This window comes from Schistocerca nitens, chromosome 2, assembly GCF_023898315.1.
Source record: "Schistocerca nitens isolate TAMUIC-IGC-003100 chromosome 2, iqSchNite1.1, whole genome shotgun sequence".
In the NCBI taxonomy this organism is placed as follows: domain Eukaryota; kingdom Metazoa; phylum Arthropoda; class Insecta; order Orthoptera; family Acrididae; genus Schistocerca; species Schistocerca nitens.
In genome coordinates this window covers 681,746,971-681,774,092 of record NC_064615.1, presented here as the reverse complement: position 1 = coordinate 681,774,092, position 27,122 = coordinate 681,746,971, and the positions used below count along the sequence as shown (strand labels likewise).

The 27,122-nt window shown below is 42.8% G+C and overlaps 1 protein-coding gene across 1 annotated transcript in view; it reads right to left on the bottom strand.

The window, feature by feature from the left end:
* The window catches only part of LOC126235246 (uncharacterized), a 295,068-nt gene extending 274,854 nt beyond the window's left edge, over window positions 1-20,214 (bottom strand). Inside the window, exon 1 of the mRNA XM_049943977.1 lies at window positions 19,764-20,214. Within this exon, the coding sequence (XP_049799934.1) occupies window positions 19,764-20,214 (451 nt within the window). The remainder of the gene's footprint in view (window positions 1-19,763) is intronic.
* Window positions 20,215-27,122: the final 6,908 nt, after the last annotated feature.

The following is a 27,122-nucleotide window of genomic DNA, read 5'->3' as shown; positions in this document are numbered from 1 at the left end:
GAATTGCATTCCCTCCTTAAGTTGTTTCAAAGTACTGACTCTACCCCCGTTGTACGCTTTCTTCCGAAAAATTTGACAGAAAAAGATATTAGAGTAGGCAGGGAGTTGCGTGGCATAATCTCGCTGAAGTAAGCGCCGTACTATAAAGGCGTTAGAAGTAAGTAAATCTTCGGATTACATAGAATTTTGAGCAGAATAGTTTCAAACGATAGACTTACTGCCTCAATTACCTTTTGCCTGGTCAATTCTGCCTGGTTTAACAATTTTTTATTAATATCTAAGCGATAAATTTACTAAGAATCTTCATGTATATGTGGGCTCGGCTTCTTCCACGAACTTGAGGTTAGTCTTTTGTCGTTCTTGGCCAAAGCACTTTTCAGAGCTCAGGTTAACGTGGAATAATGATACTGATTTAGCGAGTTTTACGTAGAAATAAACTCACTTTCAAACTAAGGAAGAGCAGAAGTTGATGAGAGTAACATTGATTCCACTACGACCTTACCTAAGGAAGGGCAGGGGAGGCCGATGACAGTGACTTTAATGAAGGTTGCGGCCTGGGCCGTTACCAGCGGCGGAGAGGTTTTTCTACGGGTTTTCATGACCTCAGAGCAGCGGGAAAAGTGTGCCAGCTATCTACCTAGAATGCACATTTCTATTGTCAATAACTTTTGGCCATGCAGGTGTTATATCGGATGTTTATAAATTACTTACACAAAAGTAATTGTGAAAAGGGTAAATAACTTACGCAAAATGTTTGATATAGCACCGAATGCGTATACCTTCGACACTGTTAGTTCCCGACGTTCCCTCTAGGTGGCATGCGCGAATGTGTTTTTCCAACAGTCCTCATGGAGTCGCATAACGGAGCAGAGTGTGCGCAGTGATGTTTACAGTTTCATGGACCCAAATCCGCTACTATATTTCAGAGACAGTTCAGGACTAAACATCGCAATCCTCTACGTCAGAAACAAACTATTATTAACTGGTACAACTGTTTCAGCGTGACTGGCTGTGTATCACATAAGACGCTGTATCCGGGTCGTCCAGTTGCCTCTGACGCAGCAACTGAACAACTTCGGCAGTCTTACATTAGTAGTTTGCGGAAATCAATGAGACTCTCCCACATATAATTACAGTGTGAGAGCTATTATGGAAACGCATGCCATTCAGACCCTACAAATTGAAACTGTTGTAAGTTTTAACAGAAAATGACACAGAAACACGAGCTGAGTTGTGTATTGAGATGTTTAACAAAGTTAGGAGTGAAGATGATTTTCTTAAAAAAATGGTGTTCAGTGACGAAGCCACTCTCCGTACCTGTGGGAAAGTGAATCAGTATGATGCTCGGATATGGGATGAGCAGAGACCACGTCATGTATTCGAATATGTACGGGACTCGCTTTAGGTAAATGTTTTTTGCACTGTAATCTGTGACAAAATTTACAGTGCTTTCTTTTTTACTGAATCAACGATAACTGGAATATTATACATCAACATATTTGAACATTATCTAATGCCTCAGTTACAACAAGATATGGGCACAGAATTTATTTTCCAGCAAGATGGCGCGCCACTGCATTATCAGCGTGAAGCCGTCACTTATCTCTGTAGATTGGACATGGTGGAACAACATCCTGGCCACCACGAACATCTGATGTAACCCAAACGTACGTTTGTGTACGGGGTTACACTAAAGACTGAGTGTCTGTTCCTCCGCTCCCGGGAAACGTCGACGAGCTGCGACAACAGATAACGCAAGCAGCTGCCATCATACATCAAGACTTGCTTCATAGGATTTGGCATGAAACATTATAGATTGGACATTTGCTGTGTTACGAAAGGTAGCCAAATTGAATATCTGTAAATAAAACATTAAGATATATTGCATTGAGTATATTTCTGTAAGTTATTTACCTTTTCCACAATTAAAGGTTACATTCGTGTTACTAAGTTATAAAAACCCTGTATTGTTGAATCTGACTCAATACCGTAACCAAAATGAAGTTCGATACCCGTTAAAATTTCACGACTTGAAATAAAAGGCAGTTGCTGTGCCAAATGGCGAATGGTGCACCATAGGGCTACAATTTAAATACCTGAAACATTAGCTGTTCTTACAAGGTGGTGAAGGTATTCTTGTGTGGGGTATGCTTACATGGATCCTCTTGGTATGTCCGCCAACGTCACTCACTGCCAAACCATATAGGAAACTACCGCCCAATGCTTGAATCCATTTGATCGGTGTTTTTGGTGTGTCGTTACGTCCAAGCCATTAGTTGTAGGTGTCGTCTTGAGGGTGAAAGGCACTGCTCATGTGTGTTAGTTTTCGCAACAGTTTTGCAAGATTAAAATTATCATCGAAAGTAAAGTGCAGCACACCTTTTGAATTGTTACAATTTTAATGTCGGGACTACGAAGAAATTACTTTTAAGAATGATAGAGATGCAGTCTATATATTAAGAGAAGTATCATTTCTACCAGTATTTTTAGGATCGACGCACAGTGCTCTATCTCTAACAATCTAATATCTCTTTGCAAAAGCTACCTAAGGTTTTACAAGGTAATTACGTACACATTCGATGGCGTTTCCGTTTATTTGCACTCTCGATAGCGATTATCCACAAGAGGATTGAGAAATGGGACAAAAATAAGATAAGGAATTTAACAACAAGTTAAGGACTCTTGGAAACCTTGCACATCGGCTTGTATCCTATTTTTTATACCGCCAGTAATGTCCTCGTGCAATAACGTCTCTTTTATAGGTACAGGTACTTCAGTAGTTATGAGACGTGAAGAAACTGAATAAATTTTTACTGTCGCATTCCTTTTATCTAAAAATCTCTGCCGCGGCCTGCTTCTCCAGGAAATTATCTTTTTACTAAGAAGTCTAACTGCTCTAGTGCTACTATTTCTAGTTCCATGTCTTCAGTGCAGTAACGAATTTTTATTAACTTCGTTGGCAAACGCAACTGAATTAAAGAGTATTAGCCTTTGAGCTAAGAAAACCGATATGTAGCAAAGTGTGAAGTCTATAGAGCGGTAATAATTACGTTTAGGAAGCCTTAGTTTAACGTATTCAATTTATACCGTTCCCTACAGCTTCCGTGCTCCACTTCACAGGTCTGAATCAGCAATCTCTTCTTATCAGGACTTTAACTGAATAAGTCCCTTAACTAAGCTGTTAGTGGAACACCTATAAAACCTGATTTTTTTAGGTTATTAGTATGACACTGAAACGTTACTGCCTATAGTCCATTCTTCATGCCACAGAAAATGCGCTATAGGTGATGGTGACAGTAGGAATTGTTCGTCATCCACAACCACTTCTTTTTTTCCTTGTTTGAGAAAAAGCGGAGCGACAATACTCTTCAGTTTTTATGATCGATTACCGAACTTATCGCGAAAAACGTTTGACATTGCGTTGAAAAATGGTCGTGATTATCTTATCTGTGAATTTCGACAGTAGATAAACATTTTTGATAATTGCATCACCTATGAAGGAACGCGTGACATAAATGTAGGGTGTCTCGAAATAACACCGACGAAGATTAGTACGTTGCGTGGGAAGACACACTGATCGGTTTTCAAGATGTAAAACATATCCCGAAACGTACGGCTTGGGCGCTGGAGAGTTTCGAAGCCCCAGATGAGTGCGCGTTCCACTTTACGTCAATAAATCCCACATGGGCAGCACATCGCTCTGTCTAAGTTATAAACAGGCACCGAACTGCGTACCTCCCCCGTCAATGCGCAGCCTACACCGGCTGTGCTGGGCCTCACGCACAAGAGCCAATACGTGCCGTTGTCTTTGAAGTATTTTAATCATTTTCGTGGACCCGACCAATAAGGTCCCCCGCTGATTTTTGGTAAGCCATGCACCATATTCTTCATGCTAACTCACAGAAAACAGTCAAGAAGTATCAGATCTGGCGACCGTGCTGCCATGGAACTGGTCCATCCTTACCAGTTCATCGATTGGAATAAGCGACGCTAGGACCATTCCACACATCGACATCTCGAGCTCCATAGTACTGCTGCCACATTCCATCCGAACATTTAGTGAAACTACATCGAATGGGGTAGGCAAAACATCTCTAAACATGTGAGGTGGATTGGTCCTGTTAGTTTCTTTGGCAGTAGATACAGCCCAGTGATACGGTCACCAATTATCTCGGCCCGGCTCTTAATACCGACCCTGTGTCGGTGATTTTGAATCACCTGCGCACGCGGATCTTTGTCTGCCAAAACATGCGTTCTGATCAAGTTTAATATGCCGTCTCTAGGAAACGTGCATTCATCCCCGAGTAACATGAAGCTCGGAAATTGTGGGCGGCAAATGTATTGTAAAAAGCACTGTGCAAACTGTAATGCCTGGACTTTTTGCAGATGGTATGTATGGAACTGGTGATCAAGGACAACATCCCACTCTGCACTTTTACCCGTGTTCAGCGCCTGTGGCACTTGCCGAGTGCTGGTGGCTGTGCTCTCCTCGAACATCGTCAGTACGTCCTCTTTCGGCTGAAGTATTTGAGAAAAGCGTGGACGATCCGTATCACGTTACGGTACCTACCAGAGGACAAACAGTAGACTGGGGATAGTAGTCGCAAGTACCAAGAACAAAATGGTACTATTTTACTTTACAATGGACGCATTTCAGGCGGAAAATACCTACGTGCAAGGATCCGGCTTCTCTAAGATGTCTCTCGATGGCCGCGAACGTGGAATGATACGGGGTACGTCGTTTGGAAAAACGTGCCAAAAATAATCCTGGAGCAGCTCTCCCACCGTCGTCTCCTTTGTGGTATGCAAGCACCGTGTCGGTCATTTCCGCAACTGTGTGCTGGCACATGCCGTACTGCTGTCAACAACGTTACTGCCCTGGCAGACCACACAACGTTCGGAGTAGTAGGCGCAGAGGGACTGGGTGGACGAAGGTAGCGCTTGCGCAGCATATTATTAGGCTCAAGTCGTCCATCCGCAGTACACAGATGGCTAAATCGTTGCATACTTATTCGTATTCAGGCACCAAATCGAATCGGAACAAGCCATCACAACTGCTCGTTCTCTAACTTCAACGCTCTCCAGCGCACAAGCGTGTGTTTCCGGATGTGGGTTCCTTCTTGAAAACCAATCAGAATGCCTTTTTTGTGACAACCCGTATATTTTACGCGACAGATTAGGAACATGACAGCACAAATAGGCTATGATGATGTCAGAACGGTACATGATCTCCGATATTATGATTTGAAACCACCACGTGACGCAATAGGATTTCCTCAATATCCTGACATAGAACCAAAGGTGGTCTTTAATGATTCCTGAGGGTACTTTATCCGCTGGGTTCGTATGAGAAGTCACAGTTTGTGAGTTAGTGACTGCTGGAGAACCGTGGCACAAACAAGTGGCCAACAAACGGTAAGATAATGTTCAGAGAGAAAAAAAAAACGTCTGTGACCAGTGAAACAATTGTTACACATTTCTCGCCACGCGAAGTAGGACACTGTTCTGATGAAATACATCACGTGAAGATGAACGCAGAAAGGGCAGTTCTTCGAGTCTAAGACGTATTGTAGCAGTTTCTGCTGAGGCTCCCTTCCGTACATACCAGTCGAAATTACATTATCCGACGGCGCCGCAAACCATCGAACTTGCTTTTGGCACACTGCTCACAAATAATGGATGCTAGATGGTGGTCGCCATAGTTATATCTAACATAAATTTGACCTTCATTGCAATGAAGGTGTGGCGGCGTGGTTTCAGGACAACGAAAGCTGGAGCCGTAATATCCGTCCCACAGTGCAACCCGCAACACACGGCTTTGAGACGTTGATGCAGACAAGTAAACTGTGGAGTGCTGTACTACCCACTAAAGCGCCTTTGCACTGGACTACGTTCATCCCATGCTGTGGTGACAAAGTGGTTCATTTCCCACTAGTTGCCAGATACGGTACTCTTTTGTTTATTGGTTCAACACGCAAAACGCTGTAATGGCAGCAAATGATGGAATCTCGGCTCGTACAGTGTATGATAAACCCAATTCAGATAGATCCTATTGGCTCACATGCTGCCATCGAGTCTTTGGACGAGACTAGCCATGCTGACACCCGCTGTCTCACTTCAACTGTTTTCCTGTTTTTCTGTTCATCAGTTTTCCGTGTGTCTGTTATATACATGCCCACAGGAGGGAAGTGGAAGCTGGCAGCGAGTTTTTGGTTTTAATTCTTTTGATAAAAAGTAAAAATTCATCCAGATATTTCGAGGGGATAGCAGTCACCGAGTTGAGTTGCAGGTTGCCTATCTAACGGCTAATGGGAGGCAAAAACAAATTGATTTGCAGTATTTCATACAATTATTGACAGAATTTAAAAATTTAAAATGCTGTCAGAATCTTCTCATTAAAGCGTACCATCGTACGTTAAAGATTTAACACAATACGTCAAGTATTAAAGTTAGGAACTGTCTTGAAGCAGTGTACCTCACAGCGCTCCAAATACTCCGAATATATTGGTTCAAATGGCTCTGAACACTATAGGACTTAACATCTGAGGTCATCAGTCCCCTAGAAGTTAGAACTACTTAAACCTAACTAAACTAAGGACATCACACACATCCATGCCCGAGGTAGGATTCGAACCTGCGACCGTAGCTGTCGCGTGGTTCCAGACTGAAGCGCCTAGAACCGCTCGGCCACACCGGCTAGCCCGACTATATTGATCCAGTACCGGAGAAGAAGAAAACTTAAAGACTTCCAACAAACTTTAAATATAATTTCAAACCTTTATGAACCTTTTTCTCGCTGTCATCCCCTACAGGATAATGAAAGGAAAAAGGTTTATCACTTGCTTTATTATTGCTGTTCATGCAGTAAAACTTCACCATCAGACAATGCGTTTTAATTTATTACTACTCTCGACCACTAATTCTGAGACGTGTCGGATCGTTTTTCGAGCTGTTACATCGTCGCTTGCTGGCGCGATCCGTTTTCCTGTCACACCACCGGGTGGCGCTTCGGTCGTCTTGTATTTGGCTCTTTGGTTGGAGGCAGGTTCTTGACCGACTGTGGTGTGCGTACTGTAAGACCTTCAGTACACACACCATCAGATTATTTGACTTGTCGCTCTAACGAAGTAGCGAGTGTCAGCAATATGTCTCGTGGTCTTATCGTGGCGTGTTTATCTTCTGCCGTTAGGTCAGACGATAGAAATGGCACTTGCACGCTTAGAGTAGCATATTGATGGTGACCAACTTTAAACATAACTTCATTAATTTTCACACATATTTATTAAAATAATAAAAAGGATAGACATTAAGTAACTTGATTCTGGATGCTGTTTGCAATTGACAATCTGAAGTTCCTTTGGTCTTAGTACGTTAATCTTATTCTCACATATCTCTGATACTTGACAAAGTGTCTATACATTTCTCTTCATGGCTATGTACAGGAATATGATAATCTTATTAGGCGCAGACTGAAACTTGACTACAGACTGATGCAGACTAATGCAGACTGACTAATCGGAGGTCTGTACACTCGTTATAATACCTCGAGCGTTCAGGTATCACTGCGCGAGTGTGATCCGCGAGGAGAAAAGGTTCTACGTTAGCAGCAATCTCATTGGCTGCATTACATATTAATACGCGGATCGGCGGAAGCAGAATTTGGTCCGTCTCTAAGACAGCGCCATCTCGTAGTGCGGAGACGGACGAGCGCTGTTGAGAAAATTGCGTTTTCTGGCGCTATATGTAAGTCTATATTGTTTTCTTTTCGTACAACATCCCTGTTTCTTCTTACAAATCAATAATTTTCAAATAAAACCTGATTTTAACACTGACTGTTTCAAATCTGTAACAAATACTGTTATTTAAGTGACAGACAGGAAGATAAATACATAGAACAAAAATGTACCTCGGGTTACCCGGATCTTTATACATCATTGCCCAGTTTATAGAGTTCACTTGTAGGACACTGACTGCATTTGTAGCGAAAGCGATCGTTATGAGGTAACGCCTGATAGCTGTGCTGCACACCTAACGTACAGGTAACGCAGGTACGACCTAACCTGACCAAAGCTACTAGGATAACTGCTTGTAGTGTATGCTCGCTTGTGATAGTCTACGGTAGCGTACGGTAGTTTGAAAACTCTGGCTGGAATCGCAGACCCGCAAATTGCAGGGAGGAGTGTTGTGGGCGCTGCTGGAAGCCAGTAAATCTGAGGCGAGTAGCGGCCGCGGCAGCCGTGCCAGGCGGGAGGCGCGGAGCGGCGTGTCGCCGCGGCGATTAATGAAGGAGATAAGCGGCCAGCCCGGCGCTCTGTGGCCACGGCCGGCCGGGCTCTTGGCACGCGCCAGCAACCGCGTGTCGCGCTCAATGGCGCTAGCACTCGCTTCCGAGACGCGCCGCCACGCCTGCGGTGACGAGAGCGCTAGCGCTGGCTGCCACAGGCCGTCACCCCCAAGCACACGCCTCATTTCCCACCGTCCAGCATCTCCCCTGCGCCACTTCACTATGCCTGCCACCTGACGGCCCTTCCACACGGCTGCCCGTCCAGATGCCAGACGTAGTCAGCTAGAAGTCGCTTCTCATTGAACACTGAGCCTGATTTCACACGCGAGGCACTGAGTTTCACTTTCGGCCAGGCAACTCAGCAGCTACATCTACATCTACATTTATACTCCGCAAGCCACCCAACGGTGTGTGGCGGAGGCCACTTTACGTGCCACTGTCATTACTTCCCTTTCCTGTTCCAGTCGCGTATGGTTCGCGGGAAGAACGACTGCCGGAAATCATCCGTGCGCGCTCGAATCTCTCTAATTTTACATTCGTGATCTCCTCGGGAGGTATAAATATGGGGAAGCAATATATTCGATACCTCATCCAGAAACGCACCCTCTCGAAACCTGGACAGCAAGCTACACCGCGATACAGAGCGCCTCTCTTGCAGAGTCTGCCACTTGAGTTTGCTAAACATCTCCGTAACGCTATCTCGCTTACCAAATAACCCTGTGACGAAACGCGCCGCTCTTCTTTGGATCTTCTCTATCTCCTCTGTCAACCCGACCTGGTAAGGATCCCACACTGATGAGCAATACTCAAGTATAGGTCCAACGAGTCTTTTGTAAGCCACCTCCTTTGTTGATGGACTACATTTTCTAAGGACTCTCCCAATGAATCTCAACCTGGCACCCGCCTTACCAACAATTAATTTTATATGATCATTCCATTTCAAATCGTTCCGTACGCATACCCCCAGATATTTTACAGAAGTAACTGCTACCAGTGTTTGTTCTGCTATCATATAATCATACAATAAAGGATCCTTCTTTCTATGTATTCGCAATACATTACATTTGTCTATGTTAAGGGTCAGTTGCCACTCCCTGCACCAAGTGCCTATTCGCTGCAGATCTTCCTGCATTTCGCTCCAATTTTCTAATGCTACAACTTCTCTGTATACTACAGCATCATCCGCGAAAAGCCGCATGGAACTTCCGACACTATCTGTATTCTGTTCCTTTTTTTTCTTTTCTTTTGGGGGGCAAAGGGCAGGGGGGGGGGGGCGACAGATTGCATCCGGAACAGCGATACCACTTATTTCGAAATGGTAGCTATCAGCCTTACTAGTAACAGCCCTCGAAAGAGAGGAAAAGGCTCTAGATCGTACAATACATAATTTAACACATTTACACAAGGAGTTCTAAAACTACCTTAGGCTGCCGAATACTATCATAAAAAATATGGACTATGGTAGTTTTCTTAGTAGCCGTGATCAAGTAAAATCGTAACCACATTACTCAAGCATTCAAGGTGGTGTTTTCCAACAGTGTAACGCTCGCCCACATACCGCTGTAGTATCCCAACATGCTCTACAGAGCTGTGAGAAAATGAAACACCTACAGCCGTCCTTATGATGTCATTTATTGTATAGCTACCAGCTTCGTTGCTTCAGTGCACCATGACAACATAAGGACTGCCGTAGGCGATTCATTTTATTTTAATAGTGAATGGCCGTAGTCCCCCGGCCATCCTGGCACAAGGATGGATATTCAAAAACTTGCTCTACAGAGTGTCAACATTTTCTCTTGGCCTGCTCGATCATCAGACCTGTTTCCAATCGAGCACATATTGGACATCATCGGGCGACATCTCCAGCATCATCCACAAACACATTAACCGTCCCTGTATTGACCGAACAAGTGCTACAGCCATGGAACTCCATCCCACAAACTGACATCCAGAACCTGTACAACACAAAACATGCATGTTTGCATGCTTGCGTTCTACATTATGGCGGATACACCAGTTATTGATGTACCAGTATTTCGCATTTGCAATGACTTATCTCGAGCTTACATCAACCCGTGATCTTGCAACTTTAATCACTTAATATTATCTAGAAAAATGCATTCCTGGAATTTCATTGCTCTGCATTAATTATTTCTTGGGGCTGCGATTTTTTCCCGTTAGTGTAGTTGCATTCATCAGGTGTCGAGCACGGATATCGTTGTTCACTGGTTGTACCAACCAAACTACGAAAGTTAAACATTGCACGCCGCCATAGCGATTGCTTCCCGAGGCCTAACCAGCAAAGTCTGTGCTACAATTTAAAGAACGGTAAAAGACACAGGGTACTTGTATAGCTCCATACTTCGTGAAAATCAGCACGTTTTCTTTCTATGCACTGTTTCTTTTGCATATGGTACATCAGTTTTGTAGTTTATCATAGTTAATGCAGAATACCTTCTAAACAATTTCCAACTAATTTCTACAATGTAGGAAATACTGATTGTTACAAAAAGATAATAAAAAAGTGATTACGCCAGATTTTGTAAAATACTTCTTCAAATTTAGGTACCACTTATGCCTTCTCAAATAACACACACGTGAAGGCGACCAAATTTTTACCAAGTATGTATGATATGTTACCTGGGATACTAGACCTATTTAATTCTGCGCACTAAGAGTATTAACTAGAAAACATTATTATATCTTATATTTTAATTTTCGAATGTTTCTCCTAATTAAAAATTTTATTCCTGTATAATCTAGTTGAATCTGCAATAAAGTTTAGGTCTATTAGATAGGTACAGACAGTTATAGAAAAAAATTTGTTCATTGCTTTGTAAGCTTAAGGAGATGTGTGTACCTAAATGCTGGAAAGTACAACTTGCCGGAAATTGTCGTATTAATTCTGCCTCATACGTAACATTACTAAAGCAGAGCCTTCATCTGATTAATTTCATTTTCAAGCTTCCTCCAGGCATTCTTTTTAGTACTTATTACTTCATTGGTGAATATAAATTAATTATATTTATGTTCACATACTTCATATTTCAGCAGAAATAATTATTAAATTATTTTTGTTGTTTGAGGTTATGAGGGACATAAATACATTTTACGTAAAAGAATATATAGTTGCTTGAAAGAAATATCCGTCTACCAATTTATTCTGCATTTAATTCATAATTATGTGTATAATTCTGGGGGTTATTTTGATATAATTTCATAATCAATTATTGATTATCGAAGGATCTTCGGTGATGAAGAAAGTTGCAAAATGTAAACAATGATGTGGTACAGATTGCCTGGCGTTATTAGTATTTATTGCACGCTACTGAATATATGAACAAAAAAATCTCTAGCACTTAGGCAATAATATTTCAATAGGGAATGAACAAAACACTTCACCAAAGCGTAAATAAGCAGTAGCATTTTACGAATGCTGGAAATCAGCAGTGTTAAAATATACAACATATCCCAAATATAGCCGCTGGAAGAAAAATTTTCCAGTTGTTTTGCGAATACTAATTATCTTTCATAATTTAAATAATGGTAGCATGGCAGTATTCATGACTGCGACTCTAAAATTTCGTATAGAGTAATCGTTTTTCATTCTGAACCGAATAAAGTATATATCAATGCAATCAGGAAACACTATAGAATTTAATAAGGCAATAAGAAAAAAATTTCGATTTTTTTTCATCATTCAGAAGTACCCTGTGCTCTCAGGGAAAATACCACAAAACAATGTCCTTCTTATATAAGAAAATGTCTTTACAGGCACTGCTCTATGCGGAATAATGTGTGGTGACCATAGTGGGAAAATTGGGCTTTGCGTGATGTATTTTTTGCCCTGAGTAGTGCTGCTGGCTGCCAAGAAGTAGCTAGACCAATTCTAATATATTCTATCATTACTGTCATGACGTTATGGAGGAAGTTATTCCGTTAATTTGTAGTACAAAATTTCTGATTTTTCAGTTGTCTGATGCAAGGTAAGTCATTTATTTCAGTCGTGTTACCTCACTTAAAAATAGTGTAATACTATTTTACAATACCAATGTTTAAACAACTTGTTTTAGATTACAGATGTAGTTCCTTATTGTTTCTTTCGGCTTGAGGGTTTCATCAGCGAACCACTAATGTCGACATGGCGTGCGATCGGCAAAAGTGGCCAAAGAGATTACCCGAGTAAGTTTTTGTCACTTCAACGTATTACGCAGAATGCTACAGATCAAACAGAGGTCTAAAACCCTATTATACACCAATGTATCATCTGTCAGTCTATCTCTCCGCGACGATATTGAATTGATGAGTTCATATTCTTTTAAAGTGTGTATGTCCTATTTTATTGGCTTGACATAAAAATACGACTGAAAACGGTCCTTTGCATCAGAATGGTATTGTTTCAGATACTGAGATGTCAAGACGCCTAAAAAATATATCCAGAAATCAAAACAGACATGGAATCCTGTCACAATGGTGCCGCACACATTACCCCACCTAGTAGGGAGTGGTAGTCACTATATAAGCCTTGAGAAAATGCATGTTCTTCAAATATATTATTTTCTTCGTCACTTAAAAATGTTCGGTGTGATACCTTATAACATATAAATTTAAATTGTGTAAGCAGTTATGAGTAACCACGTTTTGGTGAAAATTCAATTTCCTGTAGGGTAGTCAGTTTAACCTACCTTCTCCTATGTATAATGACCTGGTGTATAAAATTTCTAACTCTGTCCGTAGACGACGGAGTTGCGTACGGGCTATGGCATGAATAGAAATTTGTTACGGTATGCAAGGACTGGAAACTAGTACTCAAATTTATTTCAAATCGAGTAAATACACCAGAGGAGCTTATACCTTTGTACAGCTAACTGGAATCAGTTATATGCTTCAAGCACGTTGGAGTTTCTGAACGGAGTGAATTAATGCGGAATGACCGCGTCAGTTTAATCGCCGGGAGAGTTAGCTTCGGTGAGCAAGTTTTTTATCTTTGTAGAGGAAAAGAAATGTAAAGAACCAACATCGACAAAATAAAGACCGCACTACGAGGAAAATTGGATCCGCAGACAATGCATTTAACAGCAGCCGTATCGTAAAACTCTTCCTTTATGGTAGCCCCATAAACTACCCATTGCCTCAGACACAGTTATTAGCATTCAGGTGCTTCGACGTTGTCATTGCTTATGCTATTACAGTCGCGTATGTCCACAGTTTATGTTCATTATGGATCATATATCTAATGGATTGGGACAGGAAAGTGTAGCGTCGCCAGTTTGTTTGCCGCATTCTTTTAGCTGCCCACACTACGGTGATGTAATCGTAACGGTTTAGAAACAAAACACGTAGACAGCTGTTAACAAGGAGCCTATATTCAAGACAGATCCGTTGATTGGGAGGGGGACACCTGTATTAACAGTAACTGTGTAACACTTTAAATCGCTTTTTCATCTTCGCGTTACACTAAGACGTGAAAAAGTGAGAAAATTAGCACAGAGGTTTAGATGCTTATAGTCATAGTGAGAAAATACGAACGCTGATCACTATGTTCAATCTTTTCAATTTTTTTATTTTTTACCGGCCGGAGTGGCCGAGCGGTTCTAGACGCTTCAATCTGGAACCACGCGACCGCTACGGTCACAGGTTCGAATCCTGCCTCGGGCATGGATGTGTGTGATGTCCTTAGGTTAGTTAGGTTTAAGTAGTTCTAAGTTCTAGGAGACTGATGATCTCTGCTGTTAAGTCCCATAGTGCTCAGAGCCATTTGAACCATTTTATTTTTTCAAAGAGAAGAAAGAACACCGTAAGAACAACAATTCGAGCCCATGCGATCTGGTTATGGTGGTGTTAACTGATAAAGTTGCGAGCACTTATTTCACCCAGTTTTTATCTCTGCTGGTGTGAGCCGAAATCCAGACACTACATGTACAGAAATTTTGGGTTCCGTGCGCTATTCTTTTCGACTCGCTAGAACAATTATTGGAAAATGAAATGTTATTCTTATATTATAATCCCTCTGTGTTTCGATTGGTCACGCTTACAACTGCACATGAAAACGTACTGTGATTGCACAGTTTATGCATGAATAAATGACGTCTACTGAACTTAATTGTGTCAGTCATTAATATCAAAGATCAATAACAACTAATGACTGATCTGCAGTAATTGGAAAGAAAATAATGATAGGGATCTCAGTCGATCTTATAGTGTGTGAAGCTTTATAATTTTATCCGGTGGGTTCAATTGTCAAATCAATTTACAGCCATTGATTTTCTTTCGCGACATTGAACCTGCACTTCGGAATAGAGTTTTCTTGCCGGGATTAACTTCATTTTGGGATTACATTATAGTCAGATTTATCTGTGAATATTACTGCCATACAGCACAAGTAGCATATACATGAACGTGATATTCTGCTGAGTTAACACGTGGCGTCATCCCAGCTGGACGTCCACGATTGGAGCGCTTCCCACCTGAGTGTATCTGCTGCAGATCGAAATACCTAATCCTTTTATTTTTCATGTACTATTAAAAAACTTGCCTTATTTTTATAAACAAAATTTTGTTATTTTCGAGTGTTCTAACTGGAGAAGAGATAGGAGGACAACCTGTCGTAAATGTGCACCTGTTCCGTCAAATGCACAGTAAGCGCCTGGGTTTTCCGTGACAGTACCGGAAAATATGGTCTGCTAGTATCTATTGGTTAGCGTCCGGGGCTTAATGCTGGAAGGTAGCATATTTAAGACTCTTACTGGTTCAAACAAAGACAGAGTCAGCTGTTGTAGGACTTAATGTCCAATGACTGGTTTCGAGAAAAAACAACGGACAAAACTTCGATAGTGAGATGTCTTGAGTAGATGCCGAATACCAGTCAAATAACCAAATAAAACATTGTCTTCCGTTTGGAATGGTGTTTTTAATGTTGACTGACTTAACTGTTGACCTGAAATACTCATATGAACGAATGGAGGAGTTAATGCTCCTACGATACGATTATTCACGGGCACAGTGGAGATAGCTTGGCAGTTATGTTATGAACTAATCTGGAACATTGAAGGCAAGTGTCAGCTGCTTAGTAGCCGCCCTCATTTTCTTGTGCCACTGTGAGATGGAAGCTTTAGTCTGAATCGATAAACAATCTTGGCCTCTTAATTGAAGACCGTCTAATCTTTGCCTATATCTTTTGGCGAGCAGAGCCGTCTTCCCAAACTTCTGATTTATCAGCGCAAATATCTGGGCAACGATTGAATTTCGCTCTCAGTCCAAACTGGCAGTTTTCCTAGCACCAAAAGTAATTCCCAAGACGACGACAGTAGATGATTCAGCGCTCTTTTTCCCAGAAACTGTGTCAGACCGCAGATTATACGATAGATCTCCTGCTTTATGGTCATTTCTTTTATACCTTTCCATTGTAAGTACGTAGCAACAAATATCAGACAGTGCCAGTGGAAGAAGATAAACACCATAAGCTGTTTTTTAAGTTATATACATGCATTGCTGAAATTTTCAAACCGCTTAAACCAGTTACTACTTTTCGGACGTCTAACACCTTAACAATGTTCATGTGAAGGAAATCAGGTTCCGTTAATGCTGTTATTCTGAAATAAAATATTTCTTTCGGGTAATTCATCAGGAATAAGTCTGAATCAGGACCAACGCCAGTCACGGCGGTGTTTCTCTACTGCTCATGGTAATACGTCAGTTTCGTGTAGCCACAAGCATGATATTGTCACGTAAGCAATGACAGACGAGTAATGAGGCAATAAATTTCCAGCGCCGAAATTTAAATCATTCGCTTCTTCGTCGTCGTCAAAATTTTTCGCTATTTTTTTCTAAATATGTGACTAATTACGAGGTTGTGTTTAAGTTGGGATCTAACAGCATAGCTTAAATTCCTGCGAATGAAATGAATGGCAATTAAATTTATAATCTTGACTACCACAAACATCTGACTATATGTTCCGAACGTGTGAAGTTCTCGGAGGTTGAGGTATAGAGGATGTCACATTATTCCTTCAACTCTTGCTTCGAAACACGTTGTCTGGCTGCTGCTCTCTTCGGCTGTGTAAAGCCAACAGCTGACACACCCACTTTCGCTCCCATCGTGCCTCACGGCGAGAGATAATATTGTTGTACGAAACACGTAAGTCACTATTCCTGATCTAGACTCTTTCCCTGATCAGTGTTAACATGTAGGTTATTGTTGAGTTCACATACGAACATAACCATCGCTACGACATTACAGTTCTCGTATGACTGCAGTAAGTTGGAACATGTGCGATTAGTTTCGGCCCACGAACAAACCAAAAACCACATTTTAAACATAACACCAGGCATCGATGAACAACTGTGCACAAACTCGCACTGAAGTACAAGAAGTCATGCCAGTTCGGGGAAAAACGCATACAGTGCTGAATACGTGAATTGGTAGGGCAGAAATATATGGTGACACTACACACATGTGTTCCGATACATGGATGTTATACGGTGTATGAAGGCCGATGTCTTACATAAATGTAAGTATGTATGCATTTCTCGACAATAACAACTTAATGTTTTCAACCAATCAGTAGTGGGAATTAATAGCAGTACTATTTCGAAATAATAGCCTGAGCGGGGAAATACACCTGTTATTCGATGTGTGCGGAAATCTGCATGCAGAACTTTACAAATTTCATTGCCCTAACATGTCCACATTAACCACACTACATCTACCTGGAAACGAAATTGCCACTGACGCTGATTACTTTCTATATTATGAGCGGTCACTGTCAATTTCCTGAAGCACTCCGAGAATGAGCACACTAGATTAGGATAAGATTGGTTGACATTGTCATGCTGGAAAGCAATGGGGGGAAGGGTGGGCGGGGAGAAAAAAAAAGGCGCTAAGCAAAGGATCCATCTCGGCAGAGCAACGCCCGAAAAACTATGTCGGGATAGCCGGGAGGAGATTTGGATTCGGCTGCTAAACACAGTTTCACGCAATGCCACAGCGTGGTGATAGAGAGGTCACACAGATACTCATTTCTCTTCTGCTTTTCGACGTCGTCTCCGTGTGTAAGAAAGGAGGCGAGAGACGGCCTCTAGAAAGACCTTGACGAGAGCTTTCCACACTACATTGTTTTGAAAAGTCTAATACAAAATATTAACTATCAGTGACGTGTGTAGAAAGTGTCACAATAATCTAAAAGTCAAATATCAAAATAGAACGCATTTACAGTCTGTAATTTTGCATTTACTCTTGATTCACAACATTTTCAGTTTTACGTCGGTAGTTGCAGGCGCTAGATAGGACGTTTTAAGAATCTCCGTACACAGTTTGTTACTAATAAATAGAACAAGAAGTTTTTCCAACTGCCACAGTAATAAATTACGGTGATGAAGTACTATAAAGGGAAGACGAAATATTAAAGTGTATTACAAGACAGTCTTTTACATTATTTCTAGCGTTTTACACTTAAAGCATTTCAAAAATTAAACCTCTGGTATCGTTGCCTCATCTTTATGTTAATGAGCAGATAATTCACAGGCCGCACTTAATGTGAATCAAGAGCGAAACAGACTGGAACCTGTTGCGACAGAAAGTTTATCGACGTTGAATCTCTGTGTAAGTAACGAACCATTTTAAACTACACGCTCGGATTATTATCTACAACTTTGACACGGCTGGAGTACCGTTGCTAACTCTTAGGTTAGCATACTTAGCAACACCGCACATGTTACTGTACGTTCATTTTCTTCTATCAAATCTAAATAATGTCTGACACAGTAATCTCACAAATTTAACAGCTGCTTTGCAGATGTACCATTAAAACTAGAATGTAGACTTCGCGAATTGAACCCTGAACCACGACACACAATGGAAAAAATGTCAGTTTTAAGTGACTGGAGACATTGTTTCTGAATACGTTAATGTAAAGCTTAGCAAAGCGAACTTTCCTACTGACTATGACAGCAGTCGTATTAAGATTTTTTCTTCATGTGGGACACCACAGCTGTGTATTTGTTCCATATTCCAATGGTTCCACATTGGCTGTTGTTTACACGTATTTACTTTATTTAACACGTTTCGCCAATTTCGGCCTTACAGGTCATTCTCAAGTGCTGCAGGCGTAATATGTCCACTGCTAAATAATCGGATATGTTACAACATTCTGGTACCTACAGTGCAAAAGTAAATAACGTGGATACGGATAAACAACTGCCTAGGCGGCACCGTTACAGTGTTAGAGTTGTATCAAGCTTTTTGTTTTCAATTTATTTTCTTTGTGGATGTGCACATACAGCCATCACAATAGTGTCTTTCTTTCTTTCTTCTTTCTTTCACAGGTGCCATGTGCCGCGCTGACGCAGGGTCTGCATTGTTAGGAACGGATTTGGCAAGGTTAGTGGAAAGGGGTGGCCGGATGCCCTGCCTGCCGCCACCCCGTACCCCCTGTAACGGAATTAGTGTGCCCCTGCTGTCTACGTCGAGTGTAATTAATGGAATAGTGCGAGCGTGATCAGATGTCTGCGAGTCGTGTAACTGATGCGGAACGTGGTGGCCAGCCCGGTATTCACCTAGTGGGATGTGGAAAACCGCCTAATAACCACATCCAGGCTGGCCGGCACACCGACCGACGACGGCAATCCGCCGGGCGGATTCGATCCGGCACCCGAGTCCAGGAAACAGCGCATTAGCGCTCTCGGCTAACCTGGCGGGTCTAGCCACCTCAATAGTGTAATGTCAGTTATGACGATACGTACGTAAGGAGAATAGAACAGGCAGTCCCCTAGCGGTGACAATCTCCGACCAGAACGGGAATCGAACTCGGGCCCCTTAGCTTAGCGATTCGACGTTTTGTCGAGCTTCAAAGGAGAACAGCAAACGTAACGGTTAACACCGCTTTCGCCTCCTACCAATCAAGTCAACGTAAAACAAAGATTAACAGAACACGGGATATTCAATAAATTTCCTTTAATTTACGTCTGTGGTCACAATCTTTTCTGTTTAACAGATTATCGGTTTCGGTCTTAAATGACCATCATCAGATCTGTCTCATAAAAACAAAGTTTTACTGACAACATGAGTCGTGCATGTGATGTGATTTATATGTGTTTGACGATGCTGGTGCTGATTCCGCATTTAACAGTTGACTATGCCACTATGGCTGCAGTGCATTAGGACTTTGTTTTTATGAGACAGATCTGATGATGGTCATTAAAGACCGAAACCGGCAATCTGTTAAACAGAAAAGATTGTGACCATAGACGTAAATTAAAGGAAACTTATTACATATACGGGTCACTGTGTTTTTTCGCGACGATGTCGCAGCTTGTGAAACACGGGATATTCTATCGGACGTCGTTTCAAAATGCACTGTATGTCTTCCATGCACACTATACGTCTAGATGACTACAACCACACACTGGCGACGGAGCACACGCTACGTCAGTGTGACGTAGATTACGCCGTGGTGGGACTGTGGAGAGAAGCGGTACTCACGGACGATATTGACGATCTGCTGGCCCGCTTCCGGCGGCGGCCGGCCGGCCGTGGAGTTGGTGAAGGTGGTGCGGCAGATGCGCCACAGGCCGGAGTTGCTGCGCAGGAAGTAGCGCTTGGTCTCGTTGATGTAGATGCCGCCCTCCGGCGCGGCCACGTTGAACCAGTGGTCGGTGGAGATGGCGACGATCCACAGGAAGACGGAGGCGGCGACGAGCACGGTGCACAGCAGCAGGATGCGCCGCTCGCGCAGGTAGCGCGCCTCGGCCTTGGCGGCCGCGGCGTCCGCCTCCGCCTCGCTGCCCCGTCCGTCGACGGCGGGGGCGGCGGCGGTGTTGGGGGTGGCGTCGGCGGCGCCCACGGCCTCGCCGTCCCCCAGGGGGCCGGAGGCGGCGCCGGGCGCGCCCCCGCGCCGGGAGCTCCTCAGCTTACCCGAGGCGCGCCGGTCCATGTCGCCGCTACTGGCCGCGGCGGCAGCAACAGGTGGCGGGAGAGGCAGCGGCTATTGTCCCCCCACCACGGCACTCGCGAGTCACGCCGCGCGCTGCGCTCACAGCGGCCGACGGCACATCCCGCGCGCGACTGCGGCCACAATGCTGGCGCCGGCGACGGCCCGCCGAAATAAAGGCCTCCCCGGCCGCCTCCGCCTTCTCTTTCACTCATTAGCGCCAGAAATAACGCGCCGCCGCGACAGCTCGCTCGGCGGCGACATTTCGCCACAGCGGTCGCCACCGCCGCGGCTTACCTGCTCCGCGACAGTGTCGGCCCTCCGCGGTCTCGACATCTCCGCTCGGAAATAAATGCGGGCGCCGCTATAACCCCGCGCAGACCGGAGACGGGTGGAGCAGCGCAGCGCCGCCGCTTTGGTACTGCGCCAAGCCGGGCGCCGCCGCGCCGAGCCGCACACCGCCCACTGCGCCGGCCGCATCGGCGGAGCTGTTTGTTTGCGCGACACCGGGCGCCGGGACTGCTGCGGGAAGCGTAGCCTGACGCGCCTCCCACATTAAATAACCTCCTCCCACCTTCATCTCTTCCCCTCCCTCTCGTATTGCTCAGAGTGTAAGCGGCACACTCGATTCCACAACGAATTTTCACTCTTCAGCGGACCGCGCGCTACATTCTAACTCCCTGTAAATTAAAACCAGCTCTAAAACTACCATAGCCTACCGTAAACGCCCATAAATAAGCTTAGACTACGGCAGTTTTCCTAGCAGATTTCATCATTTAAGGTTGTACGCACATTACCTGTACGTTAGTCGTGTTGCATACCTATCAGGCGTTACCTCAGAACCATCGCTTTCTTTACGAATGTGATCGTATCTTACTACATTCCCCTAAAAAACCGGAAGCCGTGTATCGTCTAGAAACTGACTGGGAATATTAAAGGGTGCATAACGTACAGAACATTTTTATCCTACAGAACAGACAATTCTGCGCCCCACTAGAAGGGGAAAAATGTAGCTGGGGGAAGCAGAAAAGCTACATTGGTCGGGGACGTGTTCTGTACGAACGATTAGCCAATACTTAAGATCCGAATTTTCTCTACGCTGACAATGGCTATCACAACACAAGGCAGAACGTTTCAAGAAGTAGAGATAAAGTTACAGAATCCCCTAGAAGCAATGTCAAAATACTACAATGACAACTCTCTCAAATCAGATTCCACTAAAACGAAGGTTTGCGCTGCACGCCTGCACACACGCCAAGCAAATAGAAAGCTGCTCGTCATCCAGAATGGATTTGTCGAGCGGTTCTAGGCGAGCCATGGCACTTTTTTCCCTCTGCTCTTCAAATCGCTACCCTCACTCGCGTTTCGTCCACTATCTATCACCTGATGGACCGTGTTAATGCTTAGTCTTACCCAGACGCACGGATAACATCACAGCCCAGCATCCTGTGATCCACTTACTAGATAACTAACATGTTTACGGAGGTGACAGTAGAACTTTTGGTTTGGTCACCACGTTGGTGTAGGCGTGGAGGGGCCCCATCCCTCTCTAAGGTCGCAGGTTCGAATCCTGCCTCGGGCATGGATGTGTGTGATGTCCTTAGGTTAGTTAGGCTTATGTAGTTCTAAGTTCTAGGAGACTGACGATCTCAGATGTTAGGTCCCATAGTGCTCAAAGCCATTTGAACCATTTGACGGGTCTATCCTAGAGCACACAGACCAGCCGACATAACTCGGAGTGACGCTTGACATGTCCCTCACACACACATCACTGCGAAGAAAGCTGAAACAAGGTAGCTCCAAGGAAAAATGTCCTTAGAAAGTAAGCTGGCACTAAGTGGAGCGCCAAAGCTACTGTGCTTAGAACCATTGCTTTAGCACTTTGATTTTCCGCAGCTGAGTACGCGTGCCCTGTCTGATCTACATCGGCGAGTGCGAAGAAGATCGACAAAAGCCTTAACGTAACTTGTAGGCTAGACGTAGGATGCATGAGCCCACTCCACTGAAAAAGCTCTACCAAGCTTCAGGTTCAGCAGTCCCAAGTGTCGTAGGATAGCCCACGAACATAAAGAGCAGTTCAAAGAGACATTTGATGAGCGTCATCCACTATACGATAGTCTTTATGGATTAAAACGACTAAAGTCAATATATCGATTCCTCAATTACACTTTGGACCAACCTCCTGTCGGCTACACTATATCACGACATCCACCAAGTGGTGTTGAATTAAACTACAGGTCATGAAAATGCTAAACCGCATCAGAGGCGCTGTAGTAAAAATAAAGAAAACAATATAGGTTGATTACATAGCACTAGAAAACACAAAAAAGCTAAAATTAAAAAAAGTGAATCAATAATATATCAAGCATTGCTTCAAACTTCATCTAACGTATATAAAACGTGTTTCTGTTATTCATAACTAACTTTCGCATTTATCAATAGTAACAGGAACTCTTGCCTTTCATTGCATACAAAATAACAACAATAATTATAGGTATATATTTTTATGTTTGTGCATGTAAACTGTATTTGCATCAAAAGTAATAGTTTTGGTGTTATAAAAGCGCATAAGTTACACGATAAACTAATTTTTATTAGTTATAAAATGCAACTTATATTCTGAAAGGATATAAAATGTGCAGTGGACTAACACTGAGTGACGTGCCGTTCTAATTATGTAAAAAAATAAAACACACAAGTCGCTGCTTGAGTTTCTCTTTCACACATTCATTTCTGTTTCTTTCCCTCCCGATCCTACCAATACTACCAATAATCCTACTTTTTACTACGTCATTTACATAGTGTACAAAAGCGTCCGAACCGCAGTTCTGCAACAGCGCAACTCAAAAACCAATGAAAAAATGCTTCCATCGGAGCACAAAAAAGGCGAACATGCACCTGTTTAAAAAACTGACTGTAAATTGGGGTACTAGCTGCCTCATTCCACCTTCCACAGAAGCTTTCAAAATTTTCCGAAAAATTTCGGCAGTCAAACATATTTGCGCTCTTTTTAAGATGAAACTCACTTCTGACTCCCACGAGCCCAGCTAACTGTAACTCGCTCACTCTCACTGGTCCATCACTGTAAGTCGCTCGTACCCATCCACTACCACTTGCCCGTTCTCACTCATTCATTCAGCCCAACAAATTGTGATTGTCTCCTGTCTCACAGCACAGTCTCCTTCGTTCTGCCCTGCTACTACTAGTACTCTCTCTTACTGCTGCCATCTCATTCATTCCTTCCCATTGCTCCTCTTCCTTCTCACTTTCAATATCTCTCCCTTCCTCGTCGTTATTGTCTCTCATTACCAGTGGCTCCCACCCACTTCATCTTCCTCTTTCCCTTTACCCCCCCCCCCCCTCCCACTACATTCACTCTCTTCCTAGCACTGTTCTGTTCCTGTCAACTATGTTCCGCTGCCTCCGTGTCCCTCTCACTCTCTCACACTGTCATTGTCTCCTTTGCTCTTTCTATACCACAACCACAGTGTACTATCTTCCTGTATTTATTACTTTTCCGTCTCTTTCCCAGTGTCACTGTCTTCTGCTCTCTCAGCACAAAAAAGCTCGTGTATGTTCACATGCTTAAATATTTGAGAAAATTTTTAAAGGTGCAGACAAAGGTAGAATGAGGCACCTGGTACCCCACTTTTCAATCAGAGTCGTTCAAATAAAGAGGAACACACTTTCTCATTTGTTGTGCTCTGATAAAAGCATTTTTCTGTTGGTTCCTTTCTTTTCCTGTTTTTTTTTTCTTTTTTTTCTGGATCCACCTGAAATATTTTGTCTATGAAACACCCATCGAGACTGATGAAGAGCTGTTGACATTGCGCATTATGGCAGCCACTCATGCAATTTCCACATTGCCAGGAGTGTTTAAAAGAGTGCGATAGTCACTACAGCGTCGTTGCACGGCAGGCATTCAAGCAGGAGCGCGTAAGTTCGAGCACCTTTTGTAACTGTTTTCAAATATAGGTAATAAAACTTCACCCCGACTTCTCATTTATCTTGTTGCCACAAATACATTGAAGACGTTGCCCTGCAGACCTGCTACCAATACTGCACGAATGGCATGTTGTGTGCCTACCTTCTAGGCGGCGCGCGACGCTATTCAACGAAGCCTAGAGTCGTACGGTACGGGATGCGGACATGGGTTGCTTATGGAATATGTCTATTATCTCCCACTCTACCAGCCCTCTCGTTTTCTACGATCATTTCAGATACACCCTCTATATCAGTAACAGAAACGCCGAGCTGCTGTAAAAGCAGAAAATGAAACGTCAGAGTTAAATAATTTTGTACATTTTTGTATTTGTCCCTGCAAACAAAGTGTTTTTCTGCGAACCTGTATTTGTATTGCACTCTAGCACCTAGCATGTTGATGATGTTTTTCCTTTAAATACTTAATATTCCTTCCGAAATCACCTGTTTCTCATCCTAAGTTCCACGACCATTACCAACGTCCACTTCAACATACGCCTCGAAGTTTGAACGTGGATGGTCCTGGTAAAGTTTTATAAAGTTTCGCTCCGGAAATGACAGCTCCAAAACCGCGCTCTGTCTACATCTATATTCCGCAAGCCACCTTACGCTGAGTTGCAGAGGGTACTTGTGGTAACACTATCATTTCATCCTTCCCTGTTCCATTCGAGAATGACGCGTAGCAAGAATGACTGTTGGTAAACTTGCGTATGAGCTGTGATTCCTCTGATTTTCTCTTTCTAGCCATTACACCAGGAATATGTGAGAGGAAGTAATATGTTCGACCTTCCCGAAACGTCCTCTCTCGCAATTTCAGTAGTAACAATGTCCTGCGCATAAGATAGAAATGGAATCCGTGGATTCCCTTTAAAGTGACATCTACAGCACCTTGACATCACAACGGAATGAACTTTGTGTTTTTCCTCGAAATAGCAGCTTCGTCGCTACACACTTTATTGTTTTGGTTTTAGTTGCTTCTTTGTTTCATTTCGACTAGTTTTGAAGCTGCAAACCCAGAACTAGTGGCAAATATTTCTAGAATAATGTGCGTATGTAGTGCTACTACTTCCGAAAATAAGATAAACACGACGTCTTTGCTATATCCAGGTGCAGAAGTTGTCTCTTTAAGACGAATGCACTGCTTCTAATCCTACCTCACACATGGAACATACATGATTGTGGGTAATACACATAATACGTAGTTAATGTATGAGTCATGAAGATAAAGATGAACCAATTGAGTAGCCGAATGCGAAATTTAAACTGAAGAAATACATAACTTTAAGACGCCACGTAAATCACCAAATAGCGACTACTGATTTCGTATTTGGATGGAGAAGGGTAGAAATCAGCATCCGACGATCGTGAGTTAGACGACGAGTTCAACGCTCTCCCGTTACTAATAATTGTCAAGTGGTGCGTGTGTATTTAGAGTCTTCCCTAAATCATACGCCTAACGATATGTATGACAGAATCTGACGATGGTAGTTCACAGGCAAGACATATAAAATGAAAATAAACCACATCACTAGAATTAAATAAAATGGTCAGAGGATATATTGTGTATTACAACTTCAGATGTGACGGTTTCTACACTGAAGAGCCAAAGAAACTGGTACACCGGCCTAAAACCGTGTAGGACCACCGCGAGCACGAAGGGATGCCGTAACACGATGTGGCATGGAGTCGACTAATGGCTGAAATAGTCTGGAGGGAATTGACACTATGAATCCAGCAGGGATGGAGATCTCTTCTGAACAGCACGTTGCAAGGATCCCAGATATGGTCAATAATGTGCATGTCTGGGGAGTTTGGTGGCCAGCAGAAGTGTTTAAACCCAGAATAGTGTTCCTGGACCCACTCTGTAGCAATTCTGGACGTGTGGCGTGTCAAATTGTCCTGCTTTATTTGCCCAAGTCCGTCGAAATGCACAACGGACATGAATGGATGCAGGTGATCGGACAGGATGCTTGCGTACGTGTTGTAACCACCCCGTCACTTATCGACCTTAATGACAGTGAAAATTGAAACCGCGTGTACCTAATGGAAATTTGGGAAAAGCAATCGTCACCGAAGTTAATTTGTCGGTAAAGAGGGAGGAAAGGGTTACATCTAAATGAAAGGAAAAATGCAAATGAAACTGGTGGAAATTAATTTTGAAAAGGGGTAAAGTTAATAAAGAAAGTAAATGTGCGGCCGTTACGTCAACAATTAACCAGCGGTAATTAGATATTTGAGATTTGGGGGAAATTACGGTCGCCAGTCCTAAGGACAATTACTATAGTAACTGAAAAAGAAAGGTTATTACACATATAATTAGCACTAGAAGCGTGGCAACTGAAGGTTGACACGTGTAGTGTGAAAACTGAAAGTTTGTCAGAAGTAATAAATTTCGCTACACACTGACTTAATTTAGCAAAAGAATTAATAAAACCAGAAAATTGAAAGTTAATTTAGTGACTGAAATTAATAGTGAACTTTGTTTCTGAAGCATATTGAAATTCAGTAAAATACAGTTAGTCTTGGGCTACCTCAACAATCATTTCAAAAGCTACTTGAATCTACGCAATTTAGATATAAGAGATTTAACTTCGAACTTGAATTAAATGATTCTGAACAATTAACAATAGTAAAATTTAGTACGTACCAAGCTGAGCTGCAGTCACAGGTAAGCTAAAATATGCTAACAAAACTCGCACTCTTAATTTGTGCTCGTGTAATCTAAATATTGTAGCCAGCTATGAATAATTTAACTGAACTTTGAAATTAAGGCAGTGAAATTGAATTATATTATTTTAATGCTGGCGTTTGAATTTCAACGACACTCGGGTTCATTTCGGAAAAGGAAGGGACCCTGCTTGGCAATGCAATTGGGACAATGAGCAACAAAGGTTCATGCTAAGTTGCTGTAATTTTGTGATTTGAACAGT